The sequence below is a fragment of the Pristis pectinata genome, chromosome X, assembly GCF_009764475.1.
Source record: "Pristis pectinata isolate sPriPec2 chromosome X, sPriPec2.1.pri, whole genome shotgun sequence".
Classification (NCBI taxonomy): Eukaryota; Metazoa; Chordata; class Chondrichthyes; order Rhinopristiformes; family Pristidae; genus Pristis; species Pristis pectinata.
The window spans coordinates 11072333-11089891 of NC_067450.1; the positions used below are offsets into that span (position 1 = coordinate 11072333).

Consider the following 17559-nt stretch of genomic DNA (forward strand, 5'->3'; position numbering starts at 1 on the left):
TCATCCCCCAGCTCCAGAATATTCTAATACCTTCTGCCAAACTGCAACACTGTTTCACAAGGCAGGGTTCCAAGTAACTTCACCTTTCCATCTCTCTGCAAAGTAGTATTGTCACAAGGGGCAATAAGTCATTGACTGACTGGAAGATTATTCAGAGCCTATTGTCACTTTTTCCACTCCTCTGACTTCCCCATTTTAAAGTGGCTTCAAGTAGTTTATTTTTAGAAATACTCTTGAATTTTACAATATTTCAATAGGCATCTTTACAATGGCCCAGATATCAAGGCTCTTGAATTATGCAAATAAATTAAAGGAAATCAAAATTTTGCCCTCATTTACTCAATTTCCATACAGACCCCTGACAATTACAAACCAGAGACAATTACAAAACTAAAACCACCATTTACTATTAATTCAACATATTGTGGATTACATGTTCAAAAAAACATGGGCAAATTCACTGATGTATCCCATTAGGTTGTACAGTGTATTAACAAGCTTTCATTTAGTCTCTTTTTTTAAAACACATGCTGCATAAGAAAATTAAAATTGTACATCATGTATTGTACTGGGACACCATTACATGTCACAATAATGAAAGGACATTAGCCATTATATAGCCTGACTGCTTTCTGCCCCAACATCCTACTGCAAAGTCTGCATATTCAAGAGTTCCAATTAAATCTACTGGTTCATTCAGTCTGCAAACATGCCACTGTACCAAAGCCACAACTAAAATGCTGATTTTTAAATCAAAAAGCTCCACATTCTTGCAATGGATCTACAAGATCCTCTCAAACCCAATCCACAAAACGAGCAAAGATATGTTGAGATCATCTCTCATTCCACATGACGAGGGGTAAATTTTAATTTCTTTAACATTTTGATTTAATTAAATATATTTAAATATGAATTTGCATGGAACAAAGGACAGTCCAACTCCTTTGAACTGAACTGGCTCTCTCATTAGCCACACCCTCATCTCCATGATAACCATGAGTTTCAAGGTTAGTTTTATCCCACACAGACAAATCAGGTTAATGAGACCTTCAACCCAATCATTGACAGTCCCTCACCATTTCCATTTCTGAAGCATTTTCTTCATTTCCTTTGAAGAAAACTGAATGGAGTGTTAACGATACTGGCAATCCACGGAGGGGAGTGCAACTGCTTGATACAGACTTCTGTTTCTAAACGTTATCCAATTCTAAACTGATGCTACCTCTAGTGGCCGAGTCACCAACATCTATCTACTTCATAACTAAAAGTAGGGTCAGTTTTATTGTAGTTGGGTAGCTGTGCAATCAAAAAGACAGTGATCTTATTTTTTAACTCAACTGATGAGACTCCAAAACCACCTAGGGAGTTTCAATGGAAGGCAAGTCTTGTCCCTGCCTTCCCCATGACTATACACCTACACCTTTGGTTTAGCCATGTTCCCATTGAAAAATAAAAGGAACAGACCTACATTTTAGTACAACTTAATTCACTATTATACACAAATTTTAAGTGAGGGAATGGTCTGCAAAGATGAGCATCTCTGACATACCCCTTTTTAAATATACCCAAAACAGTAGAAAACATTACAGTATCACAGGCCATTGATGGCAAAATATTCTCCATAATAAAGTACTGGGTTTGAAGGAAGGTTATTTTTAGTTGGATATGTTTCTTGTAAAAATGCACTTCCCTTCTCTCCCCTCTCCTTTTAATATGCTGGGGTCTTACCATTGGAGATATCTTCCTCTGCCAGAAGCGTCATTGATAATTCAGAGAAACCATTCCAGCAAGCAACTCACAAACCCATTGATAAGCACGTTAGCAAAATTCAGACTCAATCTTCAATGATATTCTTTACTGTTGTCATTCAGAACAAGACTGGAACCCTTCACAGGGTTGGGAATGCAAAGTAAAAAAAAATTCCCTCGTCAAGCAGAAGATTCTTACGGAAGTCAGCAGCTTTATATAGCAAATGCTTCATTGGAAAGTTTGTACTGGGTGTCTTGCTACACTGTCCCAACCACATTATGCAATAGGAAACAGGATAGCAATTCACTGAATCATGATAGGAGGACCTCATTTATGTTGTCTCCCAAAGCCTTTTATAAACCATCTCCAAACTGAAGTTGAAGAGTAGACTGATAGACAAGTTCCAGTACAGCTGCTGACAGAAAACCAATTTGATTTTATGCACATTAAAAGTCATCTTAACTTGTTTGACAAGCTTATTGCCTTCTGGTTTCACCTTTCACTTGACTGTATAGGACTATGCAGAGCACAGGCAGTTCATTGGTATCCAACATAGTTCCTCCTTAAGTGATCAGAAGTAATCACATATATAATGAGGCAGACCAGACCTTCACTAGAATTGGTGGAAGCACACAATTGTTTGTGAATGAGAGGAAGACACACGAAAGCAAATTCAAAAGATGTCAGATCACCTTGTACCCTTGATTTTCAAATCACCCACTTACAAACCATTGTTTGTGAATGGTCATCTGTATTAAGATTTCAGCTGAAATTTATCTTTCAGCTAATGGATTTTTTTGATGAGTTATTGCACTGCTTGAACAGGAAACTTTCCCCAAATTGATGTCCAAAAACATTTTGCTTAAAAACCCTTCCTAAATTTTGCACATAACCAACTGGGATTTCATTTTTTAAGACAAGACTGAAATAAGTAAATTAATCCAATATTTTACTGTCATTACTTTCAAAGTGAATGCAGATGATAATCAGTAGCATACCCCAAGAGGTAAGTGGATTTCAAATCATACCAGGATTCATACCAGGTGGAGCACTAAACATGGACTAAGAGTTACAAAATCTGGCAGTCTGTGGTGAGCCAAGATGTGCAGCAAATGACTAAAATTAGCTCAAATGCAACCTTGAAGCAAACTGAACCAGACAAAATGCATTTCGTCCAGGTGCACATAAAATATACAAAGGTGCAAATCAAGAATGAAAAACCAGTTGATTAAGCTGTGCTTTCTGCATGCACCCCCACCCCCACCATCCCACCCGAAGTCAAGAACAGCAGCAAACACACTTATCAGGAACAATTTTGTATCAAAGTTGAACAACACACATTCATTTGTCACGTTTTCTTTCTTCCCCTACCTATCCTCTTGCCCACAATTTAGAACCTGCTTCAACAGAAGTCAGTCACTTGTGTCAGGCTGCTGAATGTGTGCGCAATCCCATCAAGATTTGTCCTGCACCAAGATAGACAGCAACATCCTTGAGTCTTTGAGGGTTGTAAATATTTTGTTGCTGGGAGTAGGAGCCACAACTTAGGGGTAAGGTCATTCACAGAAGACACTATCCTTGGACATTGCTCACTTGAGGATTATGTGGTAACTGTCACAGCCCTCAGCTGTAGGAAAAAAAGTAGAAAAAGCAAAGACAAATTACATAATCTATTACTTTCCCAAAAAGTTGGATTTATAATTGCCATTTTCCCCAAAAGTTACTTTCATATTGAATACGGGACAAAAATAAGGCTGCATTAATGCTGTCACACAACTTCAGAAACCAAATCAATGTACATGGACATAATTTATTTCTCATTCAATGATCATTAGAACCACAGGACATTTGAGAGAATGGGGAAGACAGGAATCTCCTTAGTAGTGCCTTAGCAGCCATTGAGCAGCTTGAGGAAAAGGAAAAGTCGTTGGAACTACCTACAAACAATTACTAAAGGATCTGTGTCTTTGAATTGTTATAAAAGATATACCCCAAAATTTGCAGTTGTAATGATACTAAATCTGTCAGTACTTGTCAGAATACATTTAAACAGAGAACATCTTCTGGTATCTGAACGCGCACATTTAACTGCGGAAATATGCAAGCTACTGAGAGTAATATGCTGCTGCTTTAACAGGCTGTGTTGCAGTCATAAGAGATACAATCACAGAATCGGTAATTTGATGTGAATACCGCTCAGGAAAAAAAAATTGAAAATGTTAACCCTTTTAAGTGAGATTTAACAGATTTTTAAACAGCATAGCAAATTACAACCCTGGAAAACTAAAGTTTGGAGAGTTCATCTGAAAATTCCATCATTTTTAAAAATTAGAAATTTATAGCACAGGTGGCCACACTAGCCAAAAGTAATGCTATCCAGCCTAACCTCACTCTAACTCTTAGTCTATAGTTCTTGCTGATAACAGTACGTTAAGTATTCACTCTAAGTTTTGAAATGCAATGAGGACTTTGATTGTTACCAATCCTTTCAATTAAGGCTTTGCAAGTCATTTAAAGATCAAGGAACAATTCTTCCAAACACATTCTGGAAAATATGAGGGGTTAAGTTCAGCTCTAGCTGCTTATTTGTAACATCCAAGTTAATTCACCCTCTAGTGAAGACTTTAGACAATCTCTGCAAAATTGTTTGGAGTTGTATTGCTCATTATCCTTTCATCAGATGGGTGAATTTTCCTCAACTCCATTTTTTCCACTACCTTACATCTGTGTCCTCTAGTCACTGCCAAGGGAAAGATGTTTTGTACCCACCTTTTCCAAGATGACATAATTTTATAGACCTCAGTCAAGTTTTAAAAGAAACCTCAGCTATCTTAATCCACGTCCTTGTTTTTATTTTCCTTTCAGGGAAAAAAAATCATTAACAACCTGCACTTTTAGAGTTCCTAGTTTACTGAAGAGTTCTTCAGTTAGATTGGCTGCTCCATTTGCTTGACGATATTGCTATTCCTGTACATGATATGCAATCAAGGCAAGTCACATCAGAAAAGGGGAATGCCATGCCATCAGATTTTTGTAGGCAGCTTTCACAGGGTGAGCACTGTCCTTCATGGCTGACAGCAAAATCTGTGCTTTTCTTATTGAAAAAATTGTAAAGGTGGCTATCATTTGTTTGTATTTGAATGCTTGGAAACCCAAATACTGAGCCTAGAATTATTTTCTTATTCAAGAGCCTATAAGCAGGACTGCAAATGTATAGAAATCATACAAAGCTTTCACAGTAGAGTGAAGCAGCTCAAACAATACAAGCAGTTAGAACCAAATTCAATCTCCAATATTTTTCCAGTCTGCATTTGTGAGAACTAATTATTGATCACTGATTTTCAGTGACTGGTAAAAACCCTGTCACCATGCTACATTCATATGTTTAAGGTTGGGAACTAATCACCTGACATTATATACCCAGCTAAAGCTTAAGAGGGCGGAACAATTCGAACTAGAAAAGATGAAATTTCACTACTGGAACAGTTACCTTTTAAGGTGTCAAGAACAAAACATGACTCATCCTGGAAGTTTTGGATCATCTGGAAAAGGAAAACAGAATAAATAATGCATGCCTTAAAAAGCCAAAATCAAATGAGCAATGAACTACCCACCAGATTCAAAGAATGTAGGAGGACCTAATAATCTGCACCCTCTAAACACTGAACTATAGCCTATGTAAACAGCCACAAGCTGAGCATGCACATGATCTCGTCTTATAAAATTCTTTAAATCAACGTTACTGCCAATTAATTTCAATCTGAAACTAAGCATTAACCCTTCCAAAAATGCCTGCAAACATGGCAGAGTGTATTGAGAGAATATGCTCGTCATTTAACAATGAAAGACCAAAAGATAACACTACACATGAAGATAATTTATATTTCACACTCTCCACATTTTGGGATCACACAACTGGAATAAATTTTAGCAGATTAGGGGATGCGTGGAGGGTGCAGGAATGTTTCTGCAAGGCAGCCATAACACCAGTATCAATCTGCCAAATGTGGTTCAGTTAAATCCAGAGAAAACGTTTAGGAAATGTCCCAAAAGTAGCAAGAGATGAGATGACCCTCAACGGACTTCCTCCCTGCTAAACAGTAGTAATGCAGAATGCTTTCAGCCATCCATTTGGTCATTTGCTCAGAAATCAGTCACCTTTTGTCTTTGAAGCAAGGAACTGGTGAGGATTGCATAATTTGTTTTGTGCAACCGTGTTCTGCAAATAGTAGTGTATTTATGCCATTCTAGCATAAATTTCTGGCAATAAACCAGTAGCTGGTGATGAAAAGGTGTGCTAAAAGCTTAAGGATAAGATTGATGCAGTAATGGGTGCATGAAAACAACTCCAGAGGAGCAGGTACACACAATGGCTGAAATCTTTGTTACCAAGGGAAGCCAAGGAACAAACCAAAATGAATTGCACTAAAAACGAGCTTTGTTTTTGCAGAGCAAAATGAAGCTAGGCCATTGAGTCGATGTTTTAGGTCAATGACCTTGCATCAGAACTGGAAAAGAGAAAAAAAAACAACCATCTTTTGTAGGAGGGGAAGGCTGGAGAGAACAAAGGGATTGCATGTAATGGGGTGGAGACCATGGTTGCCCAGATGACAAACACTGTCAATGCCATCTAAGAGGGTGATGAATGCTTATTACATCATAGCTGACCTGTTTGGAGGTGTGAAAGAGGAAAGCACAAGGGGAAAAAAAAAATCTGGAACTGCGAGATGTAGAACGCAACAGTTGCTGCAAATCTGAAATAAAAGAGAATGCAGAACACACTCATCAGTTCAGGCAGCTTCTATGGTGAAAAACTAATGTTACAGAGGCATAAGCTTGCATTAGAACTTGTCAGTTTTGACAAACAGGAAAGGCTGGTTATCTGAAATAGAGTTCAATATCGACCACACAGGGCTGCTACGTGCCCAGGTGGAAGATGAGGTGTTGCTCAAGCCTACACAGAGGTTCTTTGGAACAGTGCAGGAGGACAAAGACAGGCCAAAGTGGGAGTGGAGAATAGAATTAAAAGTGACAGGTAACTGGAAATTCGAGGTAATCCTTGTCCACTGAACAGCGTTCTGCAAAGCAGTCACCCAATCTGTGTGTGGTTCCGCCAGTGTGGCAAAGACCATATTGTGAGCACCAAATGCATTGCACTAAACTGGAAGTGCAAGTGAATCACTGCTTCACCTGGAAAGTCTATTTGGGTCCCTGGATGGTGGAAAGCGGTAAAAGGACAGGTGTTGCATTGCCTCCAGTCGCATGGGAGTACCACGAGCAGGGGAGTGTGTCGTGGATGGTAGAGCAAACCAGAGAATAAAGGATCCCTCTGAATGCTGCAAGGGAGGAGAGAGGTAGTGTCCTCCTGTAGACAGTGTCAACATCTGTGTCACTTGGACAACCATGTCTCCACCCTATCACAGACATCCCCCTTGCTCTCCGCAACCCTCCCCTTCTTTACAACTTGTATCAGATCTGGTTTCTCACGTTACCAGTCCTGATTGAAGATCATCGACCAGAAAGGTCAATTGTTTCTCTCTCCATAGATGCTAAGCAGATGCCACTGCTGAGTGTTTCCAGAATCTTGCATTTTTATTCCAGATTTCCAACATTTGCAGTTTTTTTGCTTTTCAACTAAAATAAGACCAACTCACAAGATTACCATTCAACAGCATGCAAGGTTACATAATCTCCTCTGGTTAAAAAAAACTGGCTTCTGGAAATCTGACTACTGCTTCGATTACTGCTGGTGGATCGGCCATGAGGTTGGGAGCATACAGTTCATGATTTAATCTTCAGCGTCCATCCCAATTACAAATGGAGCATTGATAATTACCTTATCATTCAAGCACTGGCAGACCAGAGGGAATCTCAATATGGTATCTTCAGCAAGTAGCCCTTCCCTCACTTATAGACTACAATGGTACTGTGTACATAGTACACAAATTTTTGCTTTTATTTGATACTTTATCTGCAGCTTAACTGCTCTCAGTTGACAAGCAATTTGCAATACACTTTTGTATACTTGTCCCTTAAAATTTGTGGGAACCAAGACGAATAGAATAGCATATTAGTCCTTGACTGGTCGCATCATATCCTGGACTGTATCCACAGCCATAGTGCTCTAATTTAGCAATTCTCACTGTTGCTTTCCTCGACTTCTCAATGTTAGAACACTTCATTTACGCTCTGCATATGTGACTTCACGACCAAAATAAAGCTGCACTCCTATGATACTTGAAAAATTAACCATGTAATTATTCCACATCATCATGACACAGGAGACCATTTGACCCATCTAGTCCATTCTAGTTTGTTACAGAGTAATCCACCCAATCCCTCAACATTCAAAATTCCATTAGTTATTTACCTCATCGCTCACAAGCACATGAATACCCGTGGGGCCCTGTTTATAGATCTGGTGGATTTGACGAGGAGAAATATTGAAAAGTTGAGCAATCTTCTCTGTCATTTCAATCGCTGTTAATTCTTCCAAATAAATTGCATGGTACACTGAAATATAGGAAGGTACAAATCAAATATTGCAGTTTTATAAAGACTTTTTCACATCAGATCAGCCTATAACGAGGTTTAACTTTCATCACTTCCCATTTACATTCAACAAGTAGGAAGGATACGATAAATTGTGGATGGAAGAGACTGACAATTTCTAATACAAACCATCAGACCGCACAGCTAACAATCAGCAGTGCAGTCTTGCATCTCCGATTCAGACTCCACAGGTCCCCAGAGCTAAGAGTATGGAACCAGCAGTTTATCCTTTAGTTTCTCAAATGCCCCGAGTATTAACACATACTTGCTAGATGCGAGATTTCAGAGTACAAAGAGAGACTAGAGAAAACAATAAGAGCAGCTGAGGGACAAGACTTTAAAAAATTGATTTGGTATTAAAGTCTTGTCAGATTCCTTCGAAAGCTATCATAAATCAAAATTTCATCCATTTCCACCTCCCATTTCCAACCAACCTGCAGACACTTTTCCCCCCATCACCCCATTACAGCCTACAACACAATGACAGTTAGAAGATTTAAAGCAGTGAACAGAGGAATCAAAAGTACAGGATGCAGCTGGAAAAGAAAACTGAGGACTTATGAAAGCAACCAATTCAGAAAGGCCATGCCTTCAATTACTGACATGCAAAATACGGTTAAAACAAAAATATCAAATAATTACATGACATTGTTTGCTCATCAAATTGCCTTGTCTTTGCGAAAATCTGCACTTCTGGACTCTTGACATGTGCTGAATTTTTACCTTAACAATTAACAGACCACCTGTTGTTTCTTTTGCTGACATTCAAACACTTACAATTGCTCAGTAAAAAGGTTTCAATGAGATGAGATCACGGCTTTGCATCCTACCACATTTACTTGTGAAGGTGGTGGACAATTACACAGCTAACAGGAGGCAGTGGCTCCAAGAACATCCCCATCCTCAACAACTGTGGGTGCGGAAGACAAGGTTGAAAATTTTGCAACCACGTTCAGCCAGAAGTGCCAAGTGGGTGATCCAACTTTGCTTCCTCCCGAGATCCCCAACACAAAAACCAGACTTCAGCCAATTCGATTCACTCCACATGATATCGAGAAAGGGCTGAAAAGGCTACGAGACCAGACACCACCCCAGCTGTAGTACTGAGGACCTGCACTCCAGTGACACCTAGTGAATAAATAAAGTGAATATTAGAAATAGATTTCTTCCCAGTGGAAACCATCCAAGGATTTCAGCAAGTTTCCAAGTAATTTACATTTTGAATCATTGAGTACTTGTTTTTCTCTATGATTGACATTGTTAACAGCATTGATCATTAATTCTGGCCCCGTATTTAGTTAAAATGTTGAGCTTCTGATACAAGGTGTTTGGTTGATAAGGGTATTTGCTGCCCAAGCTTTCCTCCAGGATTCTTCAGCTGTGGAGTAGGAAGTGCTGGGTTTGTGTCCAAAAGGAGAGATCATGTCAGATTGGGAGATCTTGAAGGGCTCTGTGAATGGGGAGGTTTGCTGTTTATATTTTGCTTCTCTGCATGCTGCTCCATCCTTCCAATGGAAGGTGGTGTGATCTTTGAAAGGACGGGTACATTCAACTGGTTGACTTTAAATTTCCAGATATTGCCTTCAAGACTGAGGGTAGTTGTTTGTCGACAAGGTTTAGGAGACCCAGACAGGAGTATATTCAGCCCATGAGAAGGCTAGAATTATGGCAGAAGTGCAGAGAACAGTAGCTTTGGCCAATCAGCTTATGCAGGTAAAATTGTGGACAACATTCACTGATGCCTTTGCTTTTGAGGCAAGCTGATGGAGGTGGTAATCAAAGATCACTAAGATCGGCAGGGGTCAGATGACAATGCACTGGCTCACCACAGAATGTTATGTTGAGGAAGATGTGTGCCTTGTGATTGTGAAGATGGAAAGCAGAGACGGTGAATTTGACTGGGTTTGGTTGCAGCTACCACTTGTGAAAGGGGTCTTAAGTCATTGATATGTCAGAAGTCAGTGTGGCTATAACATACTGAAAGGATTTTGCTTTCGTAGTCAAGACAAGACCTTTGATAAGGTCCCGCATGGTAGGCTGCTATGGAAAGTTAGACTGCATGGGATCCAGGGAGAGCTGGTTAATTGGATACAGAATTGGTTTGACGGTAGGAAGCAGAGGGTGATGGTGGAAGGTTGTTTCTCGGACTGGAGGCCTGTGACTACTGGTGTTCCCCAGGGCTCAGGGCTGGGCCCATTGTTGTTTGTTATCCATATCAATGATTTGGACGAGAATGTACCAGGCAGGGTTAGTAAGTTTGCAGATGACACTAAAATTGGTGGTGTCGTTGTGAGTGAGGATGGTTATCAGGATTTACAGAGGGATGTTGATCAGCTGGGTCAGTGGGCCGAGGAGTGGCAAATGGAGTTTAATTCAGATAAGTGCGAGGTGTTGCATTTTGGGAAGACAAGTCAGGGTCGGACTTTCACAATGAACGGTAGGGCCCTGGGGAGTGTTATAGAATAGAGGGACCGAGGAGTACAGGTACACGGTTCCCTGGAAATGGCATCACGGGTAGACAGGGTGGTGAAGAAGGCATTTGGCACGCTGGCCTTCATCAGTCAGGGTATTGAGTATAGAAGTTGGGATGTTATGTTGCAGTTGTACAGGATGTTGATGATGCCACATTTTGAATATTGTGTTCAGTTTTGGTCACCCTGCTATAGGAAAGATGCCATTAAGCTGGAAAGAGTGCAGAGGAGATTTACAAGGATGTTGCGGGCCTCAAGGAACTGAGCTATGGAGAGAGGTTGAGCAGGATGGGATTTTTTCATTGGACCGTAGGAGAATGAGGGGTGATCTTATAGAGATGTATAAAATCATGAGGGGCATAGATAGGGGGAATGTGCACACAGTCTTTTTCCCAGGGTTGGGGAATCAAGAACTAGAGGGCACAGGTTTAAGGTGAGAGGGGAGAGATTTAATAGGAACCTGAAGGGCAACCTTTTCACCCAGAGGGTGGTCCGTATATGGAACGAGCTGCCAGAGAAAGTGGTTGCGGTAGGTATGTTACAACATTTAAAAAAGTACTTGGACAGGTACACTAATAGGAAAGGTTTAGAAGAATATGGGCCAAACGGTACTAGCTTAAATGGGAATCTTGGTCGGCATGGACCAGTTGGGCAGAAGAGCCTGTTTCTGTGCTGTACAACTCTTACAATACTGTCAATGAACATAAACTGCCATAATGTGTGCGCTCTTACCCCAGCCCTTCCCCTCACCTCTTTATACTATCTCCCCTCTACACTTTCAGTCCAGATGAAGGCCTTGTCCATTTCCCTCCACAGATGCTGCCTGACCTGTTGAGTTCCTCCAGCAGTTTGTTTTTTTTAAACTAAGTGAAATAATTATACATGTAATGTTCATTTTAAAATGCAGAACTTCAAATGTGTTTGTGATATGTGGGTGTACATAACAACATGTGCTGTCCAATACCAACAGGTCACCTCTACCTCAGGGTTGAGGTGGGAAAGTGTTAGCAGTTGGTCCAGATCATATTACTGGCTATTCGTTCTACTGCCCAACTCTAGTCCCCCTGTTGCTGAATTAGCATTTGTGTTATTGCCTTTATTCATACTAGAAGTTTGAAACAACTCACCTCTGCTTGCCGATGTTGGACAATTCCCAAACACAGAGAGCAGGGTGAGAATAGATGTGGCAAGTCAGTGAAGTTCTAAATTCAAGCAGGTTAGTCAAGCACAATAACAAAGTGGAATGCTCCGGTTATACAGTTTCAAGGCAGAGTTCTGAGTCAAGAGTTGTAGGATCACTGGAGGTCAGAAGTAAGCCTGTTCTGAGGGAGTGAGGCAAAAAGCAGCAGAGAATTCTTCCTTTTCCAAATTGTCACTTACACAAGGACCATGCAGTGAAGTTTAAAAGAGGTCAAAGAACTGGCATTTGGCAGCTATGCAGTCAACTCTTTAAATCTGCCTTTTCCCATACTGATAACCATTGTGCAGCTTGGTTGGTTTGAGAGGGGGTGACTTGAAAGAAAGGAGTGGTGAACTTCTCATTTATAGATAACTTGCAGAATAAGCATACATTAAGTGCAGCAACTGACATTGATTTCAGGTGTACAGGATGACTTCAATGTATTTACCATAGAAAGAACTGTTCACAGAATCACCATTTTCATGCTTCTGGTGCTGCTGATCTCGGACTTGATGTGATTCCTGACAAACGTAAATGGTTAGCCTTGGTCTAACCATCCTAAACACATAAGAGAAATACGAATTATATTCCAGTATAACAAGTGTAACAGGGAAACAAAAAAAGTTTTAAATATGCAAGTCCCAATCTATAGGATATTACCATTTAGATTAGTGACTGATTACTTTACTTATTTGGGTGTTAAAATTACCAAGAAACATAAGGACGTATTCAAAGTTAACTTTTTACCCTTAATCGATCATGTTAAACAATTGCTTACTAAATGGTCCCCATTGTCTCTATCATTGATTGGTCGAATTAATGCAGTTAAGATGAATATTTTACCAAAATTTTTGGTATTTATTCCAGGCAGTTCCAACCTTCATGTTGAAATCCTTTTTTGATACTATTGATTCTAAAATTCTTTCATATATATGGCAGAATAAAAACCCAAGTAAGAAATAGTTACAGAAATTAAAAAAGGATGGCGGTATGGCTTTGCCTAACTTTAGATTTCACTACTGGGCAATTAATATTAGATATTTAATTTTTTGGACACAAGATTTAGATGTAATTCAATGTCCCCGATGGGTGTATCTTGAGCAATGAGTCTGTGCAAGGGTTTTCATTAGCTTCTATTTTAGGAGCCTCGCTCCCTTTTGCACTTACTAAATTGGGTAAACAAATGATTAACCCAATAACTAAATATACAATACGAATATGGTTTCAATTTCGTAAATTTTTTGGATTGAATAAATTCATTTTATCAAGTTCTATCCAATCCATTTTCTTTCAACCATCCAGAATTGATTTAGCTTTTTCTTTATGGAAAATGAAGGGAATAACATGCTTTTGTGATCTATTCATTGATAATTGTCTTTTGAACAGTTGTCTAATAAATACAATTTGCCTAGATCACATTTTTTGATATTTACAGATTAGAAATTTTTAAAAAAAGTTATTTTACCTACTTTTCCGATACCACATAAAATTGAAATTACAGAAAAAATTTTAGGTTTTAATCTTTATCAAGAAGGGCTTGATAGCAATAATTTATGATCTGATTATGAAAATACGTCTAGAGACACTTGATAAAATTAAGAATGAATGGGAAAGAGAACTTCAGATACTTTTACCTGTAGAGACATGGAAGAAAATTCTCCAATTAGTTAATACATCTTCAATGTGTGCTAGGCACTCTTTGATACAGTTTAAGGTGGTTCACAGGACCCATATGTCTAAGGATAAGTTAGCTTGTTTTTAATCACCATATAAATCCTACATGTGACAGATGTAATTCAGAGGTGGCTTCCCTGACACATGTTTTGGTCCTGCCCTCTTTTGGAAAAATATTGGAAAGATATTTTTAATATTATTTCAATTGTATTGAATATTGATTTACAACCTCATCCTATTACTGCAATTTTTGGGTTACCAATGATGGATTCCGGCCATCTATCGCTTCAGTTTGTCGTATGATTGCATTTGTTACATTAATGGCCAAGAGATCCATCCTATTTGAATGGAAGGACCCTATACCTCCTACCACATTTCAATGGTTTTCTCAAACTATACCATGTTTAAACTTAGAAAAAATTAGGAGTGGTACTGTTGATCCTTCACTTAAATTTGAGGAAATTTGGAGTCCATTTATTCAGTATTTCCGTATGATGTAAGCAAACCTTTTTGAATCCCTTTTAATAACCTTTTATTTGAATATAGAGGAGCGGAGCTAACGACATAATGTTTTTTAACTAAAGAAATAACAGTCCAGTTTTTTTTTGAAGTTTTTGGTTTGCTTTCATTATTATTTTTTAATTTTGGGGTTCTCTTTTCATATAAAAGAATTTGAAAAGAAATTTGATTATATCATGTTCACTTAGTAAGAGATTGGGAGGTTCAGATTATATACTTTACTCTGTTTGTATATGTCAACTGTTATTATCGTAATCCCGATCTCTTCGCAACGTGTGTATAATCACTATTGCTATGCGTATTAATTTGAAATTTAATAAAAAGATTGAAGGAAAAAAGTGTTTACAGTATAAAAAGAATCAGAAACTGCTTATTCGTTTGAGAGTGTAGATTCCAAAATGTATCAAAAAATCTAAACACAATTGAAATAAATGAGGCAGCCATTCCGCATACTGAGCTTATTCCACATTCCCACGAACTCATGGCTGATCTGCAATTTAACTCTATCAACCCATTTTGGCTCCACAGCTCTTAATTCCTTAGCTAACAAAAAAAATCTAATTAAAAAGTTACAATTAATTCCATTGGGATTGGCAGATAGTGAAGTGAGAAACAGCAGCTCCAAATTGGTCACTTATTTCACTGCTGCTTGTGAGACAATGGTGTATGCAAAGTGGTATACAAAGTTGAAGGGATTGCACTTTAAAAGTAATTCATTGGTTATGAAGCACTTGGGAATGACCTACAAGAAAGATGTTATTGCAAGATTTTTTTTCCAGTCTCCTTGGTTTAGTCTGAAGCAGGTTAACCTCTGCTAGGTCATTTAATATCTAGTACACTTCTCAAACATCTCCGAAGAGCCTTCCTTTCAAGGCTTAACAGTCTCAGTTCCTCTGATCTTTACTCACAACTCAATCCTTTTGTGATTAGAGATCATTTGAAAGAAGCTACATCAGCCAAGTGAAAAGCATTGTTGTTGTTGCTATCATTTTTCCTTAATCATCACCACCAAAGCACATTACCAGTCACTATCCGAAAGAGTTGGTGGAATCTTCCTGCAGACAAACTGACTGTTGCATTAGTGTACAGAATAATAGCAGCAGTTCAATGAGTACACAGATTCAAAACACTTTGAATTATATGGCATGGTGTTATATACGTAAATGCAAATTCTCCTTGTTTCTTCTTTTCAAATTGGTCCTTTAAAATGCAAACCAGCATTCATGCTATTTACAAGTTGGGTTCCCTTCTCCATAAAACAAACAAGAGATGGCTCCAGTACATTCTGTAATTTCTCAACAACGCTTCATTATTCTTTTAAAAAATCATTACTACAAAGTAATTTGGATATAGCATCAAAGAGGCAAACAGAACTGCAATCAAGAGAGCTCTGGGATGAACAACTTCATAATTCACAGCCTACCTGGGAGCAGTAAGAAAATATTACCCTGAGTTTTCAAATCATGATTCATTTAAAAAAATACATTTTCCTGCAGCAATACCAGAACAACCTTTAAACAAAGTATTAAACTATCAGTTAACACTAGTCAGAACTAACAGCAATTTTAGTTCCAACAATACAAACATTTGAGTGATCTGGTATTAGCCAATTGTCTCAAAAAGGTACAAAAGAGATGAATTATTCCAATGAGAAGGGTCTTTTGTGCAAAGTATACTTTTACCAATTAAATCTATAGACTATTTCTTGCTTTGAAAAGCCTCAACTAAACATCAAGTTACAACAGGTTTTAACAACAGAAATATTCAACATACAAGCTAAAGATAATTTAAAAACAAAACAGAATAAAATGTAGTTCAACCTCTTGAGTAAGAGGTGGTGTGGATCCTAATGGTTTCCTTGATCACTCCAGTACACAAATTAACAATCACCACAACCTTCAGTTTCTTAGGGGTTATTTCTAATATAGTACAAAGGATAGAGAGGATAGTTGATCACAGGCTGTAATTGGTTTTCTAGCCAAACTATTGCTCACGGTTTCACTTCTCAAGAAACTGGGGCTATGGAGTCATTTTCTGCTGTTGAGAAAAATTATTGCTTTTGATATACTTGGAACTAAACCTTGCAATACTCTTTTGGGACAAAATCTGAGAAGAACCAATCATGGAACAGATTTGCACTTGGCCAATTCAGTTTCTCTCTGTGCCTGTCAGGGCAAAGGCCAGTGGAAGTTTACTGCACTCATTTTCAAATGAATACATTTTGAAAATGCACAAATCAATCATCTCTGAAAATGTATTGGGTGTAACTATTCATCAAAGATGCATCCAAAATACTCACCTCTCAAGACATTAAAAAGCTATGCATTTCTTACATTTTAAAAACAAAATTTGCAGCTTTTCTTCCTTAAAGCTGCATCTCAGGACAACAGATGCTTCAAACAGCCTGCCCTGGTCAAATCACGTAGATGCCACAGCCAAGAAACCTCACCAGCGCCTCTACTTCCTCAGGAGACTAAAGAAATTTGGTTTGCCCCTTTTGACTCTCACCAACTTTTACAGATGCACCATAGAAAGCATCCTATCTGGATGTATCACGGCTTGGTACAGCAACTGCTCTGCCCAAGACCGCAAGAAGCTGCAGAGTTGTGGACACAGCCCCGCGCATCACGGACAACAGCCTCCCCTCCTCGGACTCTGGCTTTACCTCTCGTTGTCTTGGTGAAGCAGCCAGCATAATCAAAGACCCCACCCGCCCAGGACATTCTCTCTTCTCTCCTCTTCCATCGGGTAGAAGATACAGGAGCCTGAGGGTACATACCACCAGACTTAAGGACAGCTTTTACCCCACTGTGATAAGACTATTGAATGGTTCCCTTATACAATGAGATGGACTATGACTTCATGATCTACCTTGTTGTGACCTTGCACCTTATTGCACTGCAATTTCTCTGTAGCTGTGACACTTTACTCTGTACTCTGTTATCGTTTTTACCTGTACTACATCAATGCACTCTGTACTAACTCAACGTAACTGCACTGTGTAATGAATTGACCTGTACGATCAGTATGCAAGACAAATTTTTCACTGTACCTCAGTACAAGCGACAATAATAAACCAATACAGGTGTCTTGGAGTTAATAATTATCTCTTAAAACTATACTTGAAACACAAATTAGCGTCCTGATCTAGCAATTGAAGCCAAGTTGAGAATCTCATTGCTCCAAGCTAATCAAGAATTCAGGGCCTTAATGTTATTTTCTGCTTTACTATGTTTATTTGTTATATATGTAGGTCAAAAAATTTGGGGTAAAAATGTCCCTATAATCTGTAAAACAGAGGCTAAATTTTGTGCCTAACCTCCCATGATTTTTCCCAACCTGGTTCTGTTATTGTGACATACTGACTGCATTGGTACATCCAAAAAAAACTGGAAATGTCATTTAGTGCAAAGC

At 38.7% G+C, this 17559-nt stretch overlaps 1 protein-coding gene across 1 annotated transcript in view; it reads right to left on the reverse strand.

Moving 5' to 3' along the window:
- Positions 1-534: 534 nt before the first annotated feature.
- tfcp2 (transcription factor CP2) overlaps positions 535-17559 on the reverse strand; it is a 68023-nt gene continuing 50998 nt past the window's right edge. The window contains exons 13-16 of the mRNA XM_052009579.1: positions 12401-12510; positions 8120-8262; positions 5240-5291; positions 535-3376 (exon numbers count right to left, since the gene is read on the reverse strand). Coding sequence (XP_051865539.1) covers positions 3339-3376; positions 5240-5291; positions 8120-8262; positions 12401-12510 — 343 coding nt within the window. The 3' untranslated portion in view covers positions 535-3338. The remainder of the gene's footprint in view (positions 3377-5239; positions 5292-8119; positions 8263-12400; positions 12511-17559) is intronic.